This window comes from Idiotropiscis lumnitzeri, chromosome 4 (assembly GCF_059441095.1).
Source record: "Idiotropiscis lumnitzeri isolate Australia: NSW breed Sydney's pygmy pipehorse chromosome 4, RoL_Ilum_1.0, whole genome shotgun sequence".
NCBI lineage: Eukaryota > Metazoa > Chordata > Actinopteri > Syngnathiformes > Syngnathidae > Idiotropiscis > Idiotropiscis lumnitzeri.
The window spans coordinates 20,356,517-20,381,889 of NC_142394.1; the positions used below are offsets into that span (position 1 = coordinate 20,356,517).

The following is a 25,373-nucleotide window of genomic DNA, read 5'->3' on the forward strand; positions in this document are numbered from 1 at the left end:
AGTTTTTAGTGCAATGCCTATCTAAGCCCAAACATCCGTGACATGAGCGCTATCTGCTCAGAACATTTGAAGTCTGTTGCTAACCAAAACAGCGACAGATAAACTGTATAAAACTGTAATGTTTCCAAATTTTCATTTGAATACATTTTTCTATTTTTTTTAATCAAATTCTATATTTTTTTATGGACTAAATATAACAATAAAATAATAGTCTTTTATTTTATTAATAGTGTTTAATTACATTATAAATGTGTTAAATACTATATAAATATGATTTCTTTTGCTCATTTCATTTCAATGTAATTTTCTCATGCTCATGATATTTTTTCTGATTGTCTGGGGAAGTCACCCTACTGCTTTATTACAGCGAGTCATGTGGCAATTTAGTTTCTTTACATTTTAAAAAACATTCATTCATATTTCACACCACTTAAATGACTGGGTCAAAAGAGACGAACCCAACTTTTGATTAAAATGAATAACCCAAAAACTTGGGTCTTCTCCATATTTCATCCCATTTGGGTTATTTTTGACCCAACTGAAGTCCTTTCCTTCCCAGCAGACTCGTGAAGCAAAACAAGTCACTTGTTAACCATTCCGTCGTCTTTGAAGTGTCTCTAACCGGAGAAGGTGACCGACCTCAGCGCAACGCCACCTTGTATGAAAGTCGACTTAAGTCACACCACCCCGCACCACCGCACCCCAAATGCACCCCTCCCCTGATAGAAAACCCTCCCATTTGTCTTATTCATGAGCGAGCGTTTGAACGCGCTCGGCTGCCGCTCACACTCAAGGACTTGACATTTGGAGGAGACTCGCTTTCGCTCCCGAGAGGATGCCGTCGTCTCGGCGAGTATCGCCGGCGTCACCGTCGCGTGGCGTGCGTTCCACGTTTGGCCGTAACGCCTTCATCCACACCTCCCAAATAAACATTAGGAACGATCATATTATCGATATAGCATGTACACCAAGGGACATCCTTCATTCTGACCTTGTGGAGATGAGTTATTAGAGTTTCAGGATAAGTCTTAAAACTTTTCCGTCATGCTCCACCTGAATGCTATGACAACAACGAAAATGTTTGGCGGTTTAGGGTCAGCCATCTATCTAGTGTGCGTTGTGGAAAATGGACAAATTAATCCTTGGTTGTGAAAATTTCAAATTAAACCAGTATGGTTTCTTGAGACTTTTTTTGTGCTACTCATGATCGACATGTCTACCAAATTTCGCATTGCTAAGTGAAATTAGCTTCATGAGCTGAGATCTATATCATAGTGGCGTTATTTATGAGAGTTACAAAAATTATCCTAAAATGGCAGACCGTGCGTCTTTTCTGCCATGACTTCTTAAGACTTTTTTGTGGGTCTACTCATGATGGACAAAATGATGAATTTTGTGCTACTCGATGAAACAAGCTTGGAGGGCAGATTTTTTCCTCCAAATGAACAAAAGGACAGGTTAGAAAACAAACTTCCTTGTTGGTGGTTCCAGAGTGGGCCATATCCAGTCGTCTTGCGTGGCGATTGGAAAAGCTCACGTGGAAAATGAAAAAGACCAAAAAGCCAAAGTGTCGCGCTGCTGTTGGGATTGACCCTCCAACCCCGACGACTTAAGCGCTTGTGCCCCTGTGATGACTGCGGCCGTGTTTCTATCGCCGCCTTATTACCGGCACAGTCCGTACTTATTACCTGCCGGCCGTACTGCCGCACGCCGCCTCCGCCGCCGCTATCCCATTACCTTCGTTTTAGACCGCCGCGACCCCTGGGCGACCCGCGACAATCTTAAACGGGGCTTTGATGTGGCTTTGATGCGACGCCACGACGCTGTTGTTTCTCTATCTGCGGTGATTTACGGGGCGAATTTGACACTTAAGCGTATGCAAATGAGGCGCTGGATTAGCATTCAGAGGAGGAGCTTGCTGCGACCTCCGCCGCGCTAAGGCCATTAGCATAGAGGGCATTAATATGCAGCGGAGGCACAATAACGCTGTAAGTAATGCAGGAAGACAAAAGCCTTGGGGGTTTTGTTGTTTTTTTTTCAGGAGGGGGCGCTGTTATGACACTTAATTCTGCCTGGAATACAACAGAATAAGCCGTTATTAGGGGGGCAGTGCCACATGAATTATAACGACGATGTGAATGGCAAGTTGTACATGCATGAATAGCAAACGCTCTTTAAAGTGACGTGAATGTGAACAGCATGAATGGTCAAAAGTATCAAATGTAGCATAAATATATCTGGAATGAATCTCTATGTGTATACGGGTAGTCGACTGGTTTGTGCGTTCTTCGCACAGTGCAGAGGTTTGTGGTTCGAGTCAGGGCTCAGGCCTTCCTATGTGGAGTTTTCATGTTCTCCCCGTTTCTGTGTGGGTTTTTTCTGGGTACTCCAGTTACCTCCCATATATATTATATATATATATATTAATATATTAATATATATATATTAATATATATATATATATATAGCCAATGGTGCTAATGCTAACAAACTCGCCCTGACTGGGCACTTCCTTCCCCGACTTTGTTGGATCTTCCCTTCCCGCGCTCATATTCCCATTCTTATTATTCTGCATTTAAACGAGCCACCTGACTCGTCATCCGGCACTTCCGCGGAGTGTTCATTACGACCAAATCCCTTGTTCCTGTCATGGCTAGAAGTGGATGTGACCCCACACCCCTTGCCCTCCCACACGCTTCACATTGACACCGATGGGGCTTACATTGTGGGGTCAAGTTGAACGGGAAGGATTAAGGTGGACTGTCGGGAGAGCAAAAAAATGTCCCTCCTGAGATCATCTGCATCAAGTAGGAAATAAATGACTCCCTCAAAATGACCCCTCTCTACTCCCATCAGGAAAAAGCAGACAGGAACTCTAATTACCTCAGGTCGTTGTCCCGGGCATTAAAGAGTTAAGTGCTGCGTCTATTTAGAATCGGTCACAAAGCAAAACAGTAATTTGATACAGATATTTAAATCGAAAACATCAGCAAAAGCAGTGAAATGATAATTAAGACAACTTCAAATTCTTTGTTTAAATATTTATTTTAATCATGTTACTGATTAGGATACTTTTGATTAAAAAAAATCCTTTGAACTTGGCATAATAATTGCAGACACTAAATGCATCATTATTCTTTTTTTAACGCTCCGTAAAAACGTGAGATAGTACACATTTTCCCAGCAAGGTGCTCCTTTAGGGTATAGTTATTTTTTAGGTAACATTATTCTCAGATCGTGTCAATCAAAGGTGCCCATGTGAGAGGATGTTCCTGTCGTAGGATGCAGAGGAAAAAGTTCTAAAAAGCTGCAGGAAGCTCACACAATAGATGCACCTTTTTCCTTTACCGCCCGACACCGTCTTCTGGTGTCGCTCTGATAACATGCCTGACTTCTGGTTCGGCCCTGGTGAAAATGTATGTACGGGATGTATTTTACGGGATTCGCCCCAGAACTCACTCTGCCTAGAGAGATTGAATATTATATATTTTTTTAAAATTTGGCCTAAGACACCAGTTTCACGATAACAAAGTGGACATGTTAATCATAACAAGATACGTGAAAAAGTTGGAAGGAGCCATGCGAGAAACTGAGCCGGAAGTTGACCTTTTTGGGGTAAATTCCATGAACTTCTTCTTTGACATACCCCTTTTAGGAACTTCCTCCAAATGAACCCCGATCAGAAGCAACTCTTGGATGATGCTACAGTAAACATTATTTTTGCTGTGCTATCTCACTAATCCCAGCGTTAATGATTATTTTTGTTTTTCTAACAAAAAAGAATTAGGATATCAAATTGTAGTTATGTACTCCAAAAAGTAGTTTTAGTGGTTGAATGTTATGCTTGATTAAGTATTGACTCCCCAAAATTGGGTCGAAAATGACATAGTTTAGAAATGCCTCAATCCCGTTCAAAATGGTAAAATGTGGAGGAATTTAATAAATCCACGATGTATACTCCTCAGTTTCACAAATAAGACGATATGCTTATTATTCTTATTTTTATTTATTTATTATTTTTTGGGGGCGGGTGAGTGGAGCTTATACGACGTGATCGCAAATATAGGCTACGTCACCGCCCAACACACCCCACCCCTCCCACCGTGGGAAAAGTAGTTGGAAGCTGCTGTGTGCTGGGATGATTTACATTCCCAACATTTTAGCCAGAACTAACTTTTCTAAGCTGATTAGCAGGGGGAAAGTGGATTGTATTCATCCTTTTCTGCCCACTCATAAAGCCGGCTGCTAGAGATTTACTGGAGAACCGCTACCCGACCCAACCCCCCACCCCACTGCCCAATTCGTAAGTTGTCATGTAAAATATTCAACCAGATAACATTTCATCATTAAAAAAGAAAAGAAGCTCCAGGTTAGTTAGCAGGCGGCTTGCGCTTTCTGCATGTTTCATCATTTTGCTGATATTCTCTGTGGAGATGAACTTGGTTGAACTCTTGCGCATAAAAACCGGGGCAGAATATGGCTGCTGATGACTGTTTATTTTTCTCCCGTGCGTCTATTTATTTTGGAGCTCACACTCGACTTAATGAGCGTGAAATCCAAAAAAACAGGGGGTTTTTTCCACGTAGAATTTCGCCTAACGACAGAAACAAATATTAGCTGTAGTGATGTAAAATGTTCCCTTCCAAAGGTGAATGTTGCAACATCGATCTTCAGATTCATTTAGTGGTCATGTCAAACTTCCACAGTTGCTTGTTGCCAGGCAGTAGGCGGTAGTTGGGTTAAACCATTTGTGCTTGTTTGAAACTAGCACGGTTACTAGTTGCTAGGCAGAATACCTTTTTGGACGTGTCAAACTTTTGCGCAGTCGCTTGTTGCTAGGCAGAATTTGCTTCGCAAAATCACTCTTGGCAAACTAGAATTGGTGTCTTATTGCTGTTGTTGGGCGAAATTATTACCCACCATGTCAAACGCTTGCAAATTTGCTTGATGCTAGGTGGAATTCAATGGGCAAAATCAGCGTGGTGGCTTGTTACTAGGCAGAAATTGGTGGCTGAAATCGTTAGCCACAATGTCAAACTTCTGTGCATTTGTTTGTTATGAGGCGGAAAAATCACTTTGTGATCATGACAAAAACTTTAGCGCAGTAGCTTAGTGGTCGGCACAATTTGTTGGCCAAAATCATTCAATAAAAAAATTGTTTGTTGGATTGTTGCCAGGAAGAATTAATTTGACAAAATAATTTGTGGCTGTGTCAAACTTTTGGGTGTTTGCTTGTTGTTAAGCAGAATTCATTTGGCAAAAGTTGGCATTTTAAACTTTTGGGTGTCCACTTCAGTAAAGTTGTCAATATTCATGTGGTCGGGCCAAACATCTGTGAGGTCGCTTGTTGCTAGGTAGAATTTGTTTGGCAGAGAAATGGGCATCTTTTTGGTGTTTTGCTTTAATTATTTGATGCCAGGCAGAATTCGTTGGGCAAAATAATTTGTCACCATGGTAAAAAAAAAAAAAAGAACGTATTGGTAATTGTCTGTTACTGGGCAGATTTTTTTGGGGTCAGCTCCTCTACTCCACATAGCAAATAAAGGACAAGGATATTTGGTGGGAACAAACATGCTAGTAAGGAAGTGTCTTTAGTGTTGGACATGACCTCTCAACAGTGTTGTGCACGTCCATGTTTATGTTCTGACTTTCTGGTGAAAGACCGCCTGTTCAAGGGCAAAGTGTTATATTTTTTTCTGCATTCATTTAGCTTAATTTGCATAATGCATGGCTGACAGTGGTGGCTGCTGTGCATTGGCCAAGTGCAGCAACATTTTAAGGCCAAGAGGGTTAAAACCTGCGTAACAACTGGACATGATTAAAGCACTGTGTGGTGAAAACATAGCAGTTCAGGTCCTTTTAAGATTACCAAACGAACCCACAATGGTTCGTAAACACTGATTGAGGCTTGTAATATATTCATTTCTTCTTTCACATGTTCATGTTCTTTTCTCATTTGGGGTGTGATATCCTCTATACAGAAATGCAATTTTCAATCTGAATAATGAAACTAATCTAATTTAGTCTAAGAGCGGCAGTCACAAGAGGGAGTCATGCCATATCAAAAAAATAAAACTCCTTTCAACTGCATTCTGTGCATCTGGGTCATTTCAGTGCACTGTGGCAATTTGTGCTGGCTTTTGCCAGACCAGTTTTGCAGGTTTGCTGTCCCAAATTGTGACGGCATTATCTCTCTACATGGTTTAATTGTTTTGCTCGTTTTATATTTCATAATATTGTCCTCGACCCTATTTACCATTTCCCCCACCATTGTTGTTTTTCCAACTTGAACAACAATGTTCACCTCTGACTTTTCTCAGTCTTCTGATTGGCTGAAATTGTTCTCTTTTTTTTTTTTAAAGCCTGGACTCCAGATTTTAAAGGATTACCTGTGTTTGTCTAGCTTGAAGACCATCAAATAAAGGCTCGCTTGCTAAACGAGCTTTCTACATGTCTGCCGCTCGGTGGTTGTATGCTCCCACATGTACAGTATAACCCGAGGCTCTCTTGAGTCTCAGTCAAACTTACTTCTCGTCTGTCGCTTCGCTGGGGCTGCGTTCTATTCGGGAGCTGAACAGGCTTTCAGAGAATGTTGTTTCTCAGAGATCACGGCCCCTAAAAACGCCCACGCTACTCTCTTGGAAGAGGCTTGAAGCAATAGCAGGGGGGAAAAAAATGTTCAACAAGACTAGTGAAAGCTAACTGGTCTAAAAAAAAAAAACAAATATGTATGTATATATGCATTTTATTTTATGAAACCTTGATTGTGGATGCTATGATAAACAATGACTTCTAAGTTGTAGCGGGGATTACGTGTGCACTTAAGTGACCCCTTAATGAAACATTGCTTCCCAAAAACCATGCTATGCCCCTGCTGCGCAAGTGAAAACACTCAAAGTTGAGCATGAGATGCTTTGAGTGCTGCCAGATTTCAGGAAATGAGGTGGCTGAAACACACGGGCAGGTGGATGAGTTTGAGTTCCAGATGTATGAAAACTGAGCGGATGACATACTCTGCTGGGGTCCGTTCAGTTTGGAATCCGATGCCATGTCCGCCTGCACCATCTCCAGTTGGCTAGAGGGGTAGTGGGGGGGGGGATGCCTGATTTGTAGCATATGACAACAAACACGGTCACGGCATGCGGCTCGTCAGGGAGGCTGAAGGCGTGAATGAAGGGAGGATGTTGTCTGTCAGCCGGCTGCAGGGAGGCGAGCGGCACGGTGCACCTCGACACATTAAGGCCGCGGGGTCTTGGACTACGCTAAATATATGATTTGCAAGTGGCCGTGTTGGTTTGATGATGGCGGCTGGCCTTAGGGGGGTGCTGTAGTTGTAGACTAGGATTTATATGCCCCCAGAATGTTCCAAACAAACCTGTTTTTGTCATTTATTTGGATTTAAACATACTGTCTATCTGTTCATTCAATTTAGAAATTCTCAAAGAACCTGTGCAATAATCATGCTGGTTAATTAGCATCAAGATGTGCCACAGCTGTGAGGTAAATGTTATTATTTTGGCAAAGGAGAAGTGCTCGCTCGCAGATGTAGACAGATTAGTGAGCAATACCTGAGAAAAGTGGGCCTGTTGTGTACATAGAAAAAATTTAACTCGTGATCAAATGGGAAAAATAACAAAAGTCTGTTGCGTTTATATTTTTGTTCAATAAATGTACCTCAGAAGAGCATTTCATTGTCCTGCCAGTCTAATATATAAATTTAAAATATAAATTAATTTCAGCCCAATGGTTGGGAATCACTGGTATGTAATGTATTTGGTGAAGCAGCATGTGGTTCATTGCCAAGGTTGCGAGTTTCCCTTAGCAACATGAAACTGGCTGTCACGACTATTATGAGGAGACGTCTCAAGAAGCCAAAAACACACAGGGAGTCATTTTGTTTTTTTATGAGTCCAATTTAGGGTCCTTTTGGCTGTTTTGAAGAGTCTTCTAAATATTTTTTTCCAATTAGAAAGAACAATGTAGTGAAATTTCTCTCTTGGCATAAAACAGAAAACTCGAACCTAACTCAACAGCAACACTACAAAAAACCTCAAGAGGCCAACCTGGAAACGGCACGGGGAGCCATTTTGCTTTGAAGCCGGCCGTTTAGGTCCCCTAAAGCAGCTTTGTCAGATTGCTAGCAAATTTGAACCATGTATAACAGAGACCGACAATGCTAAATTGCGAAAGGTTTTAACTTTCATCATTGCGTGTGGGCGGAGCATGTCACTCAAGTTTGACTTGCTGGAAAACCGGAAACTCACATGGTCAAAGCTGGACCAAATGTTTGGTTTTTGAATTTCATGGTGGGCCATTCCAATGATTTCGTGGGCCCACGGACCGAAGGATGACCAACTCTAATTTAATGTGAACGTTAACGTACTCATTGCAACGATGGACAAGCTTGTCGAACACATCTGGTTGGCGGTCTGGCTAATTGTCAACATGTGGGAAGTGCTCGGCGCGCTTAAAGAAAGGTGGTGATATGTCATAACTTGTCAGAGCACATTAGCATCAATGCTAAGTCCTAAACGAGGGGGGAGCAGGGAGAGAGTCAGTAAATCCCATCTGGACTGCTGGGAATGAATGTAACAACACTGAAGAGCTGCCAGTCTCCGACGTAATCCCATTATCATTAAAGCTCACGTTAGCGTGTGGAGTGTTATTTATGACAAGCATGGAGGATGGAGAACCAATAGTTAAGCGTGTGTGTGTGCGTGTGTGTGTGGGGGTGTGCGTGCGTGTGTGTTTGTTTGAAGGCAGCACAGAGCGTCCTCCCTTGGTGTGAAGCTTGTAGTATTCAAAGTGGCTGGACTTCACTACGACTTGTAAACGCCTCAGGCCAAGTCCGCAATGAAGAACAGTCAAAGCCCCGAACCGAACTGTGACTTCTTTACACCAGCCTGTGGGACATGAAGACAATTTAATGTTCAATATACATTACCGAACATAAGGGAAGATTGACAGTCCCTTCCAGTTTAACCTCCAGTGAACCGTTACATACACATGTTTGCAAACTTCAAAGAAATTTAAAGTCATTTACGAGCCTAACGAAACATCAAAGAGCATTTGGAGTCTTTCAAGAACCTTACATACCTGATTTGGTAAACATCAAAGACAATTTAGTCTTCGATGAGCTTGACATGCATGATTTTGTTCACTTCAAAGATGCATCAGTCTACCATGAGTGTAATATATGTACATGTTTTTGAAAACAGAAAAGGCAATTTAGTTTCCGTGTTGTTTTTTTTAGAAACATCAACGACAATGTAGTGTCTCCCATAAAACTAATGAAACCTCTTTCAATTTGACCCTTGCATTAAACTAACATACATTCCTTTTTTATTAAGTTTTAAAACAATTCTGTCAGAGAGAGAGAGAGAGAGAGAGAGAGAGAGAGAGAGAGAGAGAGAGAGAGAGAGAGAGAGAGAGAGAGAGAGAGAGAGAGAGAGAGAGAGAGAGAGAGAGAGAGAGAGAGAGAGAGAGAGAGAGAGAGAGAGAGAGAGAGAGAGAGAGAGAGAGAGAGAGAGAGAGAGAGAGAGAGATCATTTCATGAGCCGAACTGAAATGACTTTCAGTATATTTTAGATAGTTTAGTGTTCAGTTAACTTAACGTACGTGTGTTCATAAACATCACACAAAATTAAGAGTCTTCTAATGTACTGTACTTTTTTGTAAACATCAAAGACAATTTTGTAAACATCAAACATCATTTTGAAGTCCTCAATTAACCTAATGAACATGTTTTTGTAAACATCACTAACAATTTAGTCTTCAATGAACCAATTTTGCCTCGTATCCATTTTGCAGATTTTTTTTCACATACTTTCTTGATTTTCTTTTGGACAGGAAAGCGACAGTTTGTGGTGGGATGCCTTCGCCACAGAATTCTTTGAGGAGGACGCCACACTCACGCTGTCCTTCTGCCTAGAGGATGGACCAAAGAGATACAGTAAGAGCATCCGGCCATCCATTATCCGATACGCTTAATCTTTGGAATTCTCAGGTGCTAAAGCAAAACAGCAGCTCTGACTCCACTTTTACATGAAACTCCGACAGGTGGTCGCTCCACAATGTTGTGTACGCCCGCGTTTATGTTCCTGGAAGATACAAAATGTGTTCTTCTTAGTGTTTCTCCATTGTAGTCGTTTTTATCTTGTTTCAAACTCCACTTTCGCAGTAAACTCGACCTACTCTGCCGCCCACAATATGGAGTAATACTAGTTCAGCATTTATTAAAAGATGAGGCTACATGTTAGTGCAGCGCGTAGTTGTGATTATTATTCGATATCGTGTCCCTCTTGGTCTCATCTGCATGCCGCAGACATATTGACGCAGATAAGGACACGGCCCTTGCGTGATTCTGCTCCGTCACGAAGGAGATGAGGCAATGGTTGGCTTTTGCTTTTCAGATGTAAAACAAAAAAAATTAAAAATCCATAAGAAATATTCCCCAGTGGCGAAGAGATGAAAACCTCTTTCCCCCAAGAAGCGCGAGGCTTAGCGGCAGCCAAGGCGGAGATGACTCACTGTCGCTCACCGGCTTCCGATTACGTATCCACCTGTGGAGAAACCAGCATGATCCGCAGCCTTAGCAGGATTTTACTAAACAAAAGGAAGAGAGCTCTTTATTTGACATTTTTTTCTTTGGATTATTTTGTCATTAAGGGCTATAAAAAAAATTTGCTTTTCTTGAACGACAATGGAAAGGCAAGCTACAAGACACTTGCCATCTGCTGGCTTCTCTCAAATTAATATTAAGAAAAATAAAACTATTGTGTTAAAAAGGACAAGGAAAATGTTTAAATAAGTTGAATATTTTTTTTAAACCGTTTGCATTCTTCTTAAAGGCACTCATTCAAGTCAGTATGCTCACTTTAGGCTAGCTATTGTGTTTAAAAAAGCAGTTGGATGTCTTCCAAAAAGTAAACCACTATAAATGTGGTTAGGGCCCATTTGAATGTTTTGCTAGCATATTTGAGAAGTTAGTGAAGTTTTTAACACATTTCCTTTCCAAGTTGACTAGCGCTCATTAGTCTAGCTTGTCAGTTACACAGCAGCTAGCAGGTACAAGATGGCTAAAGCTAACCACCAAAGGAATCAAATAAATACATAAGTAAAAGCACTACATTTTACGATAGCTTCGTATTTATCAAATGTTTGCAACATTTTTGACACACAGTCTATCCAGGACACAAACAAAAAAAAAAATTCTGTTAATTTAGTTAGCTTGAAATCCAATCCCTTATTTTGAGACATTTTTGTCTACTTTTCTCTCAAGGCAAACATTGTATTCAACATTAGCCTAGCTTCACATTTGCCTGTAACAAATTTGTTAAAATATTAATTAGTTTGCTGCATTTTATTTTGTTTCTTACTGTTTTTGCACATATCAGTAATAACAACACTATCAGCTCATCCAATCACATTGCAGCCCACCTCATCTGGCTTTTAAAAAGATAATTCGGGGGTGCGCGTAGTGTCTCCCTCACGTCGTAAGAGAGCACATTAAAGTCTTTTTACAGCCATGATGCTATATTGCTTTGTTCCTGCTAATATTTTTAATGCTTGCCTGAGTGTCAAAAATGGCCTGGCGGGAGTGTGCGAGGGGTGTGTTGTTTACGCCAAACAACACTCCATCAGACAATTATTGTGCACCGCACCGAATATTCAACACACACACACATAATTACGCACCAGCCCTCCAGTAGCCACCACGGCCCTAGTCTGGCTGGAGGCATCTGATGAAAGCGTCATGATGCAACCGAAGAGCAAGGCTCGTTCCCCCTAAACCAGAACAACGGCGGGAAAGTGTTTGACGCAATTGTTGCAGGAGGAAGATGACCACTTGTTAAGGACCCAATGGAACGTCACTGTTATTAGTTTTACAATCAACCCTTGCAAAAAATTATTTATTTATTTATTTATTTATTACAATTACCCAATATTCTACCCTAATCTATGATCAGAAAGCACTTAAATATTATTTCCAACCCATTTTACATAACCTTTAAAAGTAATTAGTTCATGCATTAATTGTTTAGGGGAAAAATGCAGCAAAAGTGTGTGTTAAATAAAAGTAAATATTACTACTTTCCAATTCGTCATTTTATTACCTTTTAAATACACTAGGGTCAAAAAGTGTTGACATTATATGTAAATGTCCTATTTTTTTCTCCCAAGAAAAAACATTTGGTTTAACTAAAAAAAAAAGAAATGACCTAAAATTAAAAATAATTAAATCAAACTAATCTATTGTCTTTGCAATTTTACTAAAATCTTCATAACTGCAAAAATAATGTATTTATTTTTATTCATTTAAAATTTAATTTAAAAGGAAGTGCCGCGAAAAATACAAGTTAAGATGCTATGAACGTTTGTATTAATTTTCTTAATATTTAAATAATTAATTAATTAAAAATGGAGTGCTGATGAAATTTGTTTCATTTTTCTTCAACAAATATCTAAATGACTTTGAAAAAAAATTCAAATTTAAAAAAACGATGTTGCACGAGTTTAAGCGATGCACAAATGGTGCAGAAATACACATAGACAGACAATATAGCAGTACTCACTCCTCTGCAAAAAAACAATTACTACTGAGCTCAAAAGCGACTTCTTTGATTATGTATTATGTAAGAATTATACTTCCCTCTTTGGTGAGGAGATGGAACGCTACAAGCACCCATTGAATAATCATGTTTTGCAAACTGTTTGATTATTTGCACTTTTTTTATTGATGTTTTTACTAGGGCAAACTAGATTAATCTGCCACTATGAGTTTTTATAATTGGCAAAAATTTGACAATTTCTGTTGTTATTAATTCATGTAATTTATTTATTTATTTATTTACACCGCATCGCATTACAACATAAGAAAAAAAAAGACATTGCAATATTCCAACCTCCAAAAAAAAACAGATAGAGCTCTCTTTTATGAAATTATATACAATAGGACACGTATTGTAAAACAGTCCAATGTTCTGCCTGTAATTCATATCTCGTAAGGGTTTAAGGGACCTCCCAAAAAATGTATTATATTATTCACTGTATATTTTTTTTGATTAATCGGCTGATTAATCGATTAGCAGAATTTGATGTAGCCAAATGTCGAAATCGACATTGGCCGCAAAAAAAAAAAATCCATTGGCGGTCGTGCCCCAGTTATTACTGTATGTTTTTATAACGCATAATACTGTAGAGTGTTTCTTTTTCTGATTGAAAAACCCGTTACAACATTTTTTTTGTGGTAATATACGAGATAAATCAATATCTACATTGCAGCTTTTCAACAATTTGCTGGCGGGTTTCAAATGTAGTCTTTCTGATAAACATGGCTTCATTCATTGTATTGTACACCCGATACATATGAACCATTAAAAATCCAAACGTGTTACTCCTGTCTTGAAATTTTTAGCCACACACACGTTTTTACACGTTTGGTGTTGTTTAGCAGCAGTGGACAAAATATATAAAAGGATGTTTTGTTGAGTTGTGTGTATGAAAGAAGGGGGGGCTGGGGATGGGGGGTCTCGGGGCTGGTGGTGTTGGTGCTCGGAGGTGAAGGCCGCCATCCGACTCCCTTTCTGGCGAATCAAAGGATTGACAGCGGCGAGCGTGTCGGAGTGGGAAGCTGTTTTTATTGAATTGGCTGGTGGAGTGTGTGTGTTGAAGGAGTGGAAAAAGGGTGGAGGGTGTTTTTGAAAAAGAGAAGGAGGTGGTGGTGGTGGTGGGGGATTGAAGGTGCACGGCATGATTGACAGGTGAGATGATGCGGCGGTGGTAGCGGCGGCAGCTCAGCTGCAGAGCGGAGATGTAACCCCCCCCAACCGCCCCGCCTTTTTCCCTCACTGATGATTGACAGCTGAGCCCGTCCTCGCTACCACAGCGGCAGAAGATTCCAAAGGGGGTGGGGTTAACTGAAAGAGTCATTTTGTGTACCTTCCGACGTTGGTGTGTTGTGTTCTGGATGATTTCATGCCAGTGGTGTCCAAAGTACGGTCTGGGGTCATCTGCTTTGCATCTGTGACCATCCCACTAAGTTGCAAAAATCTGTAATGTGGAAAAGGCGAGCACCAGTGGCCATTTCTCGGCAATATGCGAAACGTCACGAATCCCATGCAAAAAAGAAAGTTCAGTTTACACAACATGGGTCCCTATTAAAAGGTTACCAGAAAAGTGCTTTTAATTATTTTCTTAATACAAACTCACCACGAAATATCAAAAGTTAGATTGATGATTGCATTTTTTATTAAATTTATTAATTTTGAAAAAAAAATGTCGGATACAAAATTACGTAATCGCGAACAAGTAATTACAACACGTTAATGAAAAAAAAATATATAGCTTGTTTTTTTTTTTATAAATCATCTTTAAAAAAATATTTAAAAAATCTGAATTATAACAAAAGAAAAAAAAAAAAGAAAAAAAATATAATAGCCAAAACATTGACATACTGTCAAATTTAAAAATGATTGCCTGGATGACCTTTGACCTATCTGGTAAATCAACGATTGGTTGTCTGTTAAGACTTAAAGCTTCTGAAAGTTTGTGAAGTCTCAATAATAAAAATTCCGCTTCAAAATCAATAACGTTCTTGCTTTGCAAAAGATGCTTGTTTCAAAGCTGCCACCGAATTAAGGTGACATGTACAGATTTACCCTTTGACCTCGACTATGTCAGCCATCTTATGTTGCATGTGATTGAAAATCAATAGTGTTCTTGCATTGTCATGAACCGATTCATCCAGTCAGCTTGAAGAATGGTTGTAGACAAGAGAAGCAAAGTCTTTTTCTGGAGTGCTGCCAATCAATAATAAAAGCTCAAATTGATGCGGGTTGACTTTGATGATTTTTTTATGCGGCCTGCGTGACTCAAGTGGGCGTGAGCACACTATATTTATTTTAGAAGAATGAGAGCCCGCCAGCAGAATTTCATTAGGGCGAATTATTATTATTTTTTTCAGCTTTTCAGGACACCCAAACATGAACGAGCCCGCTTAAAAAACAAATAATCAATTTACCAATATGATTGACATAAAACAATATATAAACGAATAAATGGTCCTTAAATACTTCATTTATGAATAAATAGATGTGAAATATGTTTCTCAATTATATGCTTTGATCTGAATTTGACAATTTATACGCAATTGGAGTTGAGTAACTCATTCGATTGAGCACGTGTAATGGGGTCGTCGGTGATGTAGGCTGTTGGGACGCATCCTCGACTAAATCAGTGGTTGCGTTATCGAATCTTACGTTGTACATTCCCCTGTCATTTTAATGGCACACATAAAAATGATCGTAGTCATAGACTTGTTTGCAATTCATGGTTTATTAATGTCTATCTACCATTTTGACCGTCTTGTGCCAAAATTTGTGTCATTGTGTGTGCTTCTGAGCAGAATCGACTTAACATTTTTTTTTAATGAAAACACTCTAATATATAAACCTCCATCCATCCATTAGAAGAACAGAAAAAAAATTCCAGAAAATGTGAAATATACCGGCGGTCCGGTGGACTGGCCCCACAGTGCAGAGGTGCAGGGTTCGATTCCGGCCTTCCTGTGTGGATTTTGGCTCATGCGCGTTTCAGGCCTTCCATTTTGGCCGAAGTTTAGTTTGACGTGTTTCGAGCCTTATTTATTTCAAATTTAGAGCGACGTAGCTAGAAGTGTGCCATCTCTGACACTCACACACCCACACACACGCCTAATTTAAAGTGACTTGCGCGCCCGCATGACGTGGCTTGTTTCCGCCGCGTCCGGCTTGGCCTCTCGGTGGCGTCTTTTCCGGCCAATTAAACAAGTGAGCTCCACGGCGAGGAGGCTTGTCACCGACACGAATCTCCCGAGTGAATTAGTGCGTGAAAGGAGAGAAAGCGGCAAAAGGATCAATTACACGCCTACCAATGCCTTCGTCCTCCTCTCTGCTCGTCACTGCCGCCACTTTTCTTTGCTCCAGATGGCCGAGAAAAGTGGTGAACGACGCGTCAATGTAGTGTGAACGCTCTTGGCTAACTTTGCTCAGCTCACAAGTTGTATAGGTTCTTTCAGAGTATGCTCAAAGTATCGACAGGAAAAAAATGGTGGGTGGCAAAACAATAGTGCTCCTGCTTCACACATTTCTTAATGCATGTGTCAAAAAAGAGGCCATTCGGCATTATGAAGTGTCTAAGGCACAAACTTTACGATTCAACAAAACAGGACAGAATTTATTCTTTTTTTTTTTTTTAATTCACTTTTTATATATGTTAAGTGTTTGGAACAAAATTATCATTTTCAGCACCTACTTGGGCAACTTAGTTTAGATCGCGAATTGGCTCAACAAAATCATTTGACGATTCTGTCATAATTAATACAGTAGAGCAATTTGTAGAAGCTATGAAGCCCAAATAGTCATAATGGTAAAATTGTTATTAGCTAGGAATTTTATAAAAAAAAAAATAGGCTTAGTTTAATTTCTCGAAAGAGATGTCAAACTGTATTAATTCACATGATTGACTGCTGAATAGAAGGAAATATGTTTTAGTCGCTGTATGTAGTTTAAGTGAGTGAAAAGTGTCATTCAAAAAGACAAAATTGATTTTGCACTTTCCCAAAAAGTGTATTTATGCAACACTTTCCTAAGAAGAAGACCGTGTTGGCATCGCCCTTTCCAAAATAAATGACAAACTATTGATGATTCACGTTCAAAAAAGAAGACAAACTGGATGTTGTATGTTCCAAAAAGACAGGACAACATTTGATTTGTTTTTTTTCCTCTTAAAAAACAGACAATTTACCTAGATTAATTTTTCAAAAAGGACAAACTTGATGTTATACGAAAAAAAAGACGAAAACCTTTCCAAAAAGGCTTAACGTGAATTTTTCGCCTCTCCATCCAAAAAATGGACAAAGTATGTTTTATGTTACGCATTCCCAACAAAGCGGACAAAGTTGTACTTTCCCCACCAAAAACTTTCTGTTAAAAAACAAACTGGTACAGTTGCACATTATAAAAAAACACAAAATGGATTTAGAATATAACATATAAATAAATTAAAGCTTCAAGTTGCAATTTCTTAAAAAGAAGGCAAACTGGTTATATTGACTTTCCAAGAAAAGAATAAAAAAATACTAATGTTACGCGTCCCAAAAAAAGAAAACAAACTCTGTTATATTTTCCAAAAAAGAAGACATGCATTCTCCCCAAAATTTCAACCGTTATATTTGACTCCATGCAGATACAAATGCAGAACTTTGGTACTGCGAGGCAGGCATACCAACCACTAACTCCACCATGCTGGCCTATCTTCAATTCTAATGTAGCCAATTCTAGATTGTTCTTTTGGGAATATACAAACGCTCCAAGCTCGAACTGTGTGACTACTGCTTTCACACACGACATGCTTATCAGCACACATTTCCATCTAAAAGCAGTCCCGTGAGCTCCGTTACCGAACAAATCTGCCATTTTGTTTTTTTACATCTTTTTTTTTTTTTCTTTCTTTCTTTTTTTTTTTCCTGCGCCAATGTAATTTAGCCCCGGTGCTTTTTACAGCGACAAACAAGACGCTCATGAAAAAGTGACGCGCAAAGTGCAGCGGCTGAGCTTTTAACAGTGGAAGACTCCGGCGGAAGGTCAGCCAGGCGAGCGCACCGAGACGAGAGCCGGATTAATAATGAATCGCGGCTTCATCTGCAAAGCGGACGGACGGACGGAGGGACAGCAACACGTTCACCTAGAAAAGATTGGCACACACACACTGGCAGGAAGAGAGACGCAACACACACACAGAGTTATTGACACGTGGAAGGAAAATCCATATTTATATATAATACAGTGTGCAGGAGACCCATCAGCCTCTCCGGTCCGTGCGAGGCTTTACTTAAGGCATTAAATGTTTATATGTGCTTTTACACAAACACACATGCAAACAAATTTATTTTTCCTGTTATACTTTTTTTTTTTTTCACTTAATTATTTTGTATAAGGCTTTCGATTTTTCTCTCTGGTTCCAAAAAAGGTATATCAATAACTGTTGAAAAAGAAATCCTCTGTCGACATTTCCAGCCTGTTAGTGCAAGCCAGAGCAACAGGTGCCAATTTTGAATTGAGGGTTTCAGATTTGGATTAGGCTTTCTAATTGGAGTTTCAAGACAGGGTTAGGGATGAATATGAAGGTTTCAATGAAGGGTTTGATTTTGAAATCAGGGTTGCAAGTCAGGGTTACGTTTGAAAAAAAGAACATTTCGGTTACATGACAGGATTTCAAACATGGGCTACAATTTTTAAAACAAGGTGTAGTGTTTCAAACCTGGGTTGCAATTTTAAGTTCGGGTTTCAAGGCAGAATTAGGGCTTTAAAGTAGGGCTTGAATTCCTGGGTTTGTTATTAGGGTTTCAAGTCTGATTTCGGATTTCAAATTAAGGGTTTTGAATATAAACTTTCCGAGTTGGATGCAGGTTTCAAGCAAGGGTTAAGGTTTGAAATTAGGCTTTCAAGGCAGGGTTAGAGTTTAAGGTAAGGTTTCAAGCCTTGGTCACAATTTCAAATCAGGGTTTAAAACCTGTTTTAGGATTTGAAGTTAGGGTTTCAAAGCAGAGGGTTCATTCAGGGATTGAAATTATGGTTCAAAGGTCAAATTGGGTAAAGTGACGCTTCAGGCTTCATTTGGATTAAGTGTGTACGTGTCTGTGTTTGTGTGGCTTGGATTTATAGTGTCACTTCCTGGAAGGTTAGGTTGACTTACGTCGCCGTGGTTACTGTAGTAATGACTTACACTGTTGACCATGTCAAGATGGCCTGCCTGCATTACAGTGGAGTTTTATTTATTTATTTATTCAGAGCACATCGAGGAAGACAGCTGCAGTTCATCAACGAAATGAACTCCCCCCACCAAAAGCCCTGTCGTTCCTGTCCAACCACACACACATGAGCACACACACAGGAACACACTCCCACTAAATAGGTGTCGGGGTTTTACCAGGTATCATTGCCCCTTTCAGATTAGAGCTTGATTATCAGAGGTCAAACGGTGACGAGCAGCGCTCATTACCATTGATTCGGATTCCCGAGGATTGCCCGTGTGTTGTAGTAATGCGCGTGGGGGTGTGTGTGTGTGTGTGTGTGAGTGTTCGTATCGAACGACGCAGCGTGGGGACACCTCGTCACAGCGGTCGTTCGCAATATCTGTTTTATGGCGAAAGTGATAGGCCGTTACAGTGTTTGGGTGGTGCTGCTGTTAGCTTATCAGAGGTGGGGGTTTGGGGAGGAGAGGGGGGGGGCATCTATGTCTCCTGTTTCCCTGGGGGTTAAGAGCCCCCCCACAACCCCCCTACCCCACTGTTGAATTATGGATGGAGGTGAAGAGGGGATGAGGGCTGGCCTCAAGGGGAACCCCCCAACACACACGCACACACACACATGCACACTTTACCTTACCTCTGTCCTCCGTCCTCCAGCCTCTTACCCCCCAATTTTCATTTTTCCCTCATGTTTTTTTTTCCTCTCACTCCCGTCGCATCTTCACCCTCATCCGTCTCTTTCTCCGATATTGGTCCACTCTGCTGCAGAAACTAGTCGGCAACGTATGTACAGTTGATAGTGCTGAACTGACAAATTAAATCTTTAATAAAATATAGAGTGGAACACACTCAAATCATATTCCACTATTGGAATGAATGAAACGGCCTTTAATCTGTTCCTGTTAAAAAAACAAAACAAAACAAAACAAAAAAAAAACGATGTTTAAGTTTCCCCATTCAAAGCTTACAAAATGTCGCCTTTTACGTTCCTGTTTTCTGCCTGGCTAAAACAGAACAGCAACTGCGCTAACTTCATCGTCGCTTTAATTCTGATCACGTTCCTCACGCTTCCCAAGTCTCTGATTGGCTAAACGGTCTGTCAGTCGGGGGTTAGGCCAGCTCAGCTTTTTTTTTAACAAGGGTCACACTTTTTATCTGACACAACCCACTCAAGCCTGTGAACGCGACACACAATTAAACTGTCTCCTCATGTAAAGGATTTGCTGAATAATTCCTGGATCCTCACAGTAATTCCTCGCCACTCGAAGATTAAATTGACTTTTTTTTTTTTGTGAGCCAATCTGAAGCCTTAAAGGAGACATTCTTGGATGGAAAACTTCCTGGATGGATGTAAAAACCAAAGAATTTGAGGGAAAGTCTGATCTATTTTTAGACACTGCTGTAGCTAAACCTTTTTTGTGTTTTTTTGTTTGTTTTCAATCGTCACCTTTTCGCCAGGAAGATGTAATAACTCAATGCTCCAGATTACTGAAGAAAATATTGAAAAACAACAACAATAGGGGTACATGATCATTGGGCCCATACCGGTCTTGTTTTTGCGGTATCAGGTACTCGGGGGAGGTTGCCGATACCACCCACCAAAATTTATGGAGAAAAAAAAATGGACCAAGTCCTCCTCACCAGCATTTGGCGTGATACTGTGGCAATTTCATGCACTGGCCAATCATTTTTTTTTTTTTTTTTACACTTTTGTGTCATCAATTAAATTTATATATCGGAAGTACTTGAAGTTTTGGTATTAGGTGTCACTAAATAATCAAATAGTGACTACTCTTACTTTTACCCATCTAAAAAAAAGTGTTATTGGACATCCTGAATCAAAACAATACATTTTGTCGTTTTTGGCTCTAGTTTTGAAGAACTGACAGATTGGGGTTTACAAAAAAAACATATTGATACTGAAATGACTCCTTTTTTTTTTAAACATATTTAAAACAAAAAAACAAAGCTACAATCTCAGATTAGGGTTGAGATATCAAGTGAGATACATTTACAAGGCAAAGTTGGGGATTCAAGTCAGGCTTACAAATTTGGGTTCGAAGCATGGTGTGGGTTTTCAATTGGGTAGGGTGTCAAATCAGGATTAGAGTTTCAAACTTTTCATCATGTTTCAAGTAAGTGTTCCAAATAAGATTTTCAACTCTGAGTAAGTGTTTCAAGTCAGGGTTCAGGTTTCTAGCGTGGTATGGTTTCAAGTCACTTTTCGGGTTTCAAGTTCAGATTACAAATTATGGTTTCAAGCATGGGTTAAGGTTTTATGCCAAGGTTGGGTTTCAAAGTAGGGGTTTAAGACATTGTAATGATTTCAAATTAGGGTTACATATTATGGTTTCAAGATGAATAGGTTAGGGTTTCAAAGTAGGGTTTCAAGAGAAGATTGCAAATTAGGCTTTCAAAATAAGCATTTCAAGATGGGGTTAGACCTTCAGAGTAAGGTTTCAAATCAGGGATACAGTTTCAGGATGGGTTAGGGTTCAAATTATGTTGTTAAGACTGCATTAGGGTTTAAGATAAGATAAGATGTCCTTTATTCGTCCCACAATGGGGAAATTTGAGGTGTTACAGCAGCAAAGATTCAAGACTAGCTTAGTGTTTCGACATGGGGGTTTGAGTCCTGGTCGGGGTTTGAAATTCTTATTTTAGGTCATGTTACGATTTAAAACCTGAGTCTTTATGTGTATGAATAATTGCTCATGCTGGATGCAGAATGATGAAGAATCTGCTTTTTGTTGTGGCGTGATTGACGAAATAGTAACGGAATCACCGCCTGATTGGTTGAATTAAAGCTGTTGTTGTTTTTGCACGGCGGGAGGCAGCGGCAAAGTTGTTGAGCTGACAAAAAACACAAGACGCCAGCTTTGATGACAGGAAGTATGCAGAGAGGACGACCAGAGATGGAATTAAACTTTTATGACCCATGAATATTTCATGTTCTGGGCAGTGATTCCCACCTTCTGGTGCATATACTGTGCGTGCATGTGCGCGCGCGTGCAGAGGACCCCATTAGTTGGGAGCGTTCCTCTGCATTTGAGGTTTTCTTCTACATCGCAAAAATTTATGAAATTCAGCCCCCAAAGACAATTTTACCTAGTCACTTGAAATTTGGTAGGCATGTCTATCATGTGTAGACCCACTAAAAAAAGTCTCTCAAAGTCATGTCTGCAAAGTAAACAGGAAGTCTCCCATTTTGGTCTGAAGCCATAGGGTTGTTTTCAAACCCGAATACAGGACATAACTCCGTGCTTTCAGATCGGCTTATTTACATGCATTTAGGTATAAATTTAAAAAAAATCTTTTCGTAAAATACACGTAGATGCAAGCAGGTAGGACGTCCTGACAGTTTAATTTATATATATATATATATATATATATATATGCATGGATATGTTTACAAACAACTTTTACTGGCGATATCAAACGAGTTTGGCATACATATGCGTGAGTGATGTGCTCAACACACATCAGTGTATTTTGAGGCAATGGAAAATTCAAATAAGACTCAATGTGAATAAAAATTTTAAGTACTCCCCACTTTTAATCGACAGGTAGGAAAAAAAGCTCCAAACTTCCCACGAAATCGCTGTTGGCATTGTGCGCGTGCGCACTAGGCATTGGTAGGACGTCTCGATGGGTAGGAAGGAATTTCAGAACACCGGGACACCTGAGATGCAAAATCCCAATATGTAAATTTTCGCAATTGCATGTGGCTGGAGCACAGAGGTCAAAATTGACGGCTAGGGAAGCGGCGGAACAGACAACTAGCTTGAATTCACGTAATTATTTTGCCAATGACGCTAGGACCCTCCCTCTCATTCCAGCCACGACGACGGAACGGGCTCAATCGATGATTAAGTCGCGGCCGATCAATACGTCAGTTCGGTTTTCAACCATGCCTCTCTCGTCTCGCTGATCATCAACACTAGCGAACGCCGAAGGCTAATCATCGATTGTGATAGTATTTTTAGCTTAGCATATCGATCACGGGCCGAACAGAGCGCAGGTTTGTACACAACGCCGCGCACTGTAAGGAAATCAATAGAGCTCAGCCAGATGCTTGATCCACTCTGTTGTTGCTGCTCCTGTAATGCGTTTGCTTATATAAGTCGATGCTAGTCATTAGCCATTATGCTTTCGGCTACATGCTATTTACGTTAGTATCTGCAATGCTAAATGAATTTATCTGTTGCGTGGATTATGAAAGCGATTGGACTGCTGTAGTAAAATATTTTCTATGTTGCAAAGAATTTTAAGAAGCAAAAGACAAAGGCAATGTTCAGCACTCTGCCTTATCATAATTCACATTGTTCAACTAAATTGTTGATTCATCAATTAATTTATTGTCGTTCATCTTTTCATTTTTGTGTCTTCTGAGATTTGCCATTGCTAGTTTAATCCACTATATTTCACCCAATTCTTAAAAAAAAAAAAATGGGGGGGATGGAAGCAATGCTTCGGCATCAAATCCGACAGAATATCTAATTGCCACTTTTTATGCCAAATCCTTCAAATTGTCCATTTGAACATTCTCCCTCATGATCTGAGATGGGACAGTGTTACAAATTTATGAATAATTAACACAACCAGTAAGCTGTTGGTGGAAAATCAATCATATCTGAGTGTAAACTCCAAACTGTTTTGTGTGTATTATGGGATGTACAGAATGTTGTTTGATGTTGTTCTTGCATGTGGGTGTGCTTGTTGTTTGCCCAGCAGCCTTTCCACTCCCTCTGCGCATCATTATGACTCTAAACATATATATCCTATGGATGCGTGTGTCTCTACCTATACGCGTGGGTGTGTGGGCAGCTCAAAGCGTCACAGTGTAGTGTTAACAATGGCCTCTGCACTGTGCATGGTGGCTTATGTCCATATATGGTTAAGAAAACAAACAATGGAAGAATTACAAAGACAGTACCCCAAGAAACAACACAATACTAAACGATATGCGATATTAACGGTCAAATGTCCGAGGAATATTTAAAATAAAAATAAATCACTGCACAATTTCTAATTCCGTTTATCATGAGAAGTGCTACAAAAAAGGCTCAAGAAGCCATGCCCGAAAATACACACGACGTCTGCCCATTTTGGTTTGAAGCGAACGTTTCATTGAGGTTCAATGAGAAACGTGGTTGCCAGATTGCAACCAAGTAAAAAATAAAATCAGCCCCAGAAGCCATTTTAACTTAGCTACATAAAATTTGACAGGCATGTTTATCGTGATTAGACCCACTAAAAAGTCTAAAGAAGCCATGCCCAAAAATACATAGCAAGCCATTTCCAGGGGTACTTCAATGAGGAACTTTTTCTGGAGCTATTGTCAGATTGCTGTAAAAAGAAAAAAAAAAAAGAAAGAAATTCATCCCCAGAAGCCAGTTTCACTTAGCAACATGAAATTTGGCAGACATGTCTATCATGAGTAGACCCACACAAAGTTTCAAAAAGCTAAGCCTGGAAAAATTTTGGTTTGAAGTGAACATTTTAAGCCATTTCTCTCATCCTGTAATGACAAACTTGTCCTTAAAGATTTTGTCAGATTGCTACAAAATAATTAAAAAAAAAAAAATACAAATGTGCCCCCAAGCCCAACCATTTTCTCTTAGAAACTGGAATTTGGTTGGCATGTCTATCATGAGTGGACCCACTAAAAAGTCTCAAGAAGCCATGCACAAAAAGACACAGAAAGTCTGCCATTTTAATTACCCCCCCCCCCCCCACACCCCCCCGTCCCTATATCTCAATGTCCTTCAAAGCCAAACTTGTCCCAGATATTTTATCTGATCGCTACGAAATTTGACGGACACAAATGGATAACATTAATTTGTGAGGCATTTTCGTTTTGTCATTGCAAGTCAGAATAATTGTCACCAAATTGTTCAGAACGTTCTATTTTAACGTTGTTAAAATTTCCATATGTTGAACTCTTTTACTTAACTTCAGATGGTCTTAGGCCTGTCAATGACGGTGAACAAGTTAATCGTAAAAACACATTTTCAGGTAAATACAGGCCTCTGTAAATGATATGCATTTGTTGGGACGGGGACTCTGTGTACTTGCCTCCGTTTATTTTGTGTCTTCTGCATCCATACACTTTATATGCCCACTGAATGTTCAAGCTTTTGTGTACTCTGTGTGTGTGTGTGTGTGTGTGTGTGTGTGCGTGTGCCCGCGTGCGTATTTGTGCGCGAGAGTGTTCACGCCAACGGCCCCTCTTTATTCATAGCACAAACAAAAAAAGGCTCCTGACGTCTTTTCTGGCTGGCTGACGTTGCTGGCAGGAGTCCTGGGCACCGCCGGTGGTGGGGTGGGGCGGAGAGGGGGTTACGTTGGGGGGAACAATCTCGACAAAGTGGCGTGAATTAATGTGACTAATTAACACGCCGTTAATTATTTGTAAATTGCATGTTTGGCTACACATTACTTGAGAGGCATATGCCGCTCGTTGTCTTCCCTCCTGAGCCCGTGCCAGCTATCGCGCATCTCTGAAGGCGCGCCAGACAGCCAACCAGCCAGCCAGGAGAAAGACTACACAGAAAGTGAGATGTACTCTGCCAGTCTAATT

At 40.1% G+C, this 25,373-nt stretch overlaps 1 protein-coding gene across 5 annotated transcripts in view; it reads left to right on the forward strand.

The window, feature by feature from the left end:
- ldb2a (LIM domain binding 2a) overlaps positions 1 to 25,373 on the forward strand; it is a 56,594-nt gene that overhangs the window by 4,168 nt on the left and 27,053 nt on the right. For all 5 annotated transcript variants that reach the window (XM_088294716.1, XM_088294718.1, XM_088294713.1 and 2 more), the window contains exon 2: positions 9,850 to 9,952. In XM_088294716.1, coding sequence (XP_088150842.1) covers positions 9,850 to 9,952 — 103 coding nt within the window. The remainder of the gene's footprint in view (positions 1 to 9,849; positions 9,953 to 25,373) is intronic.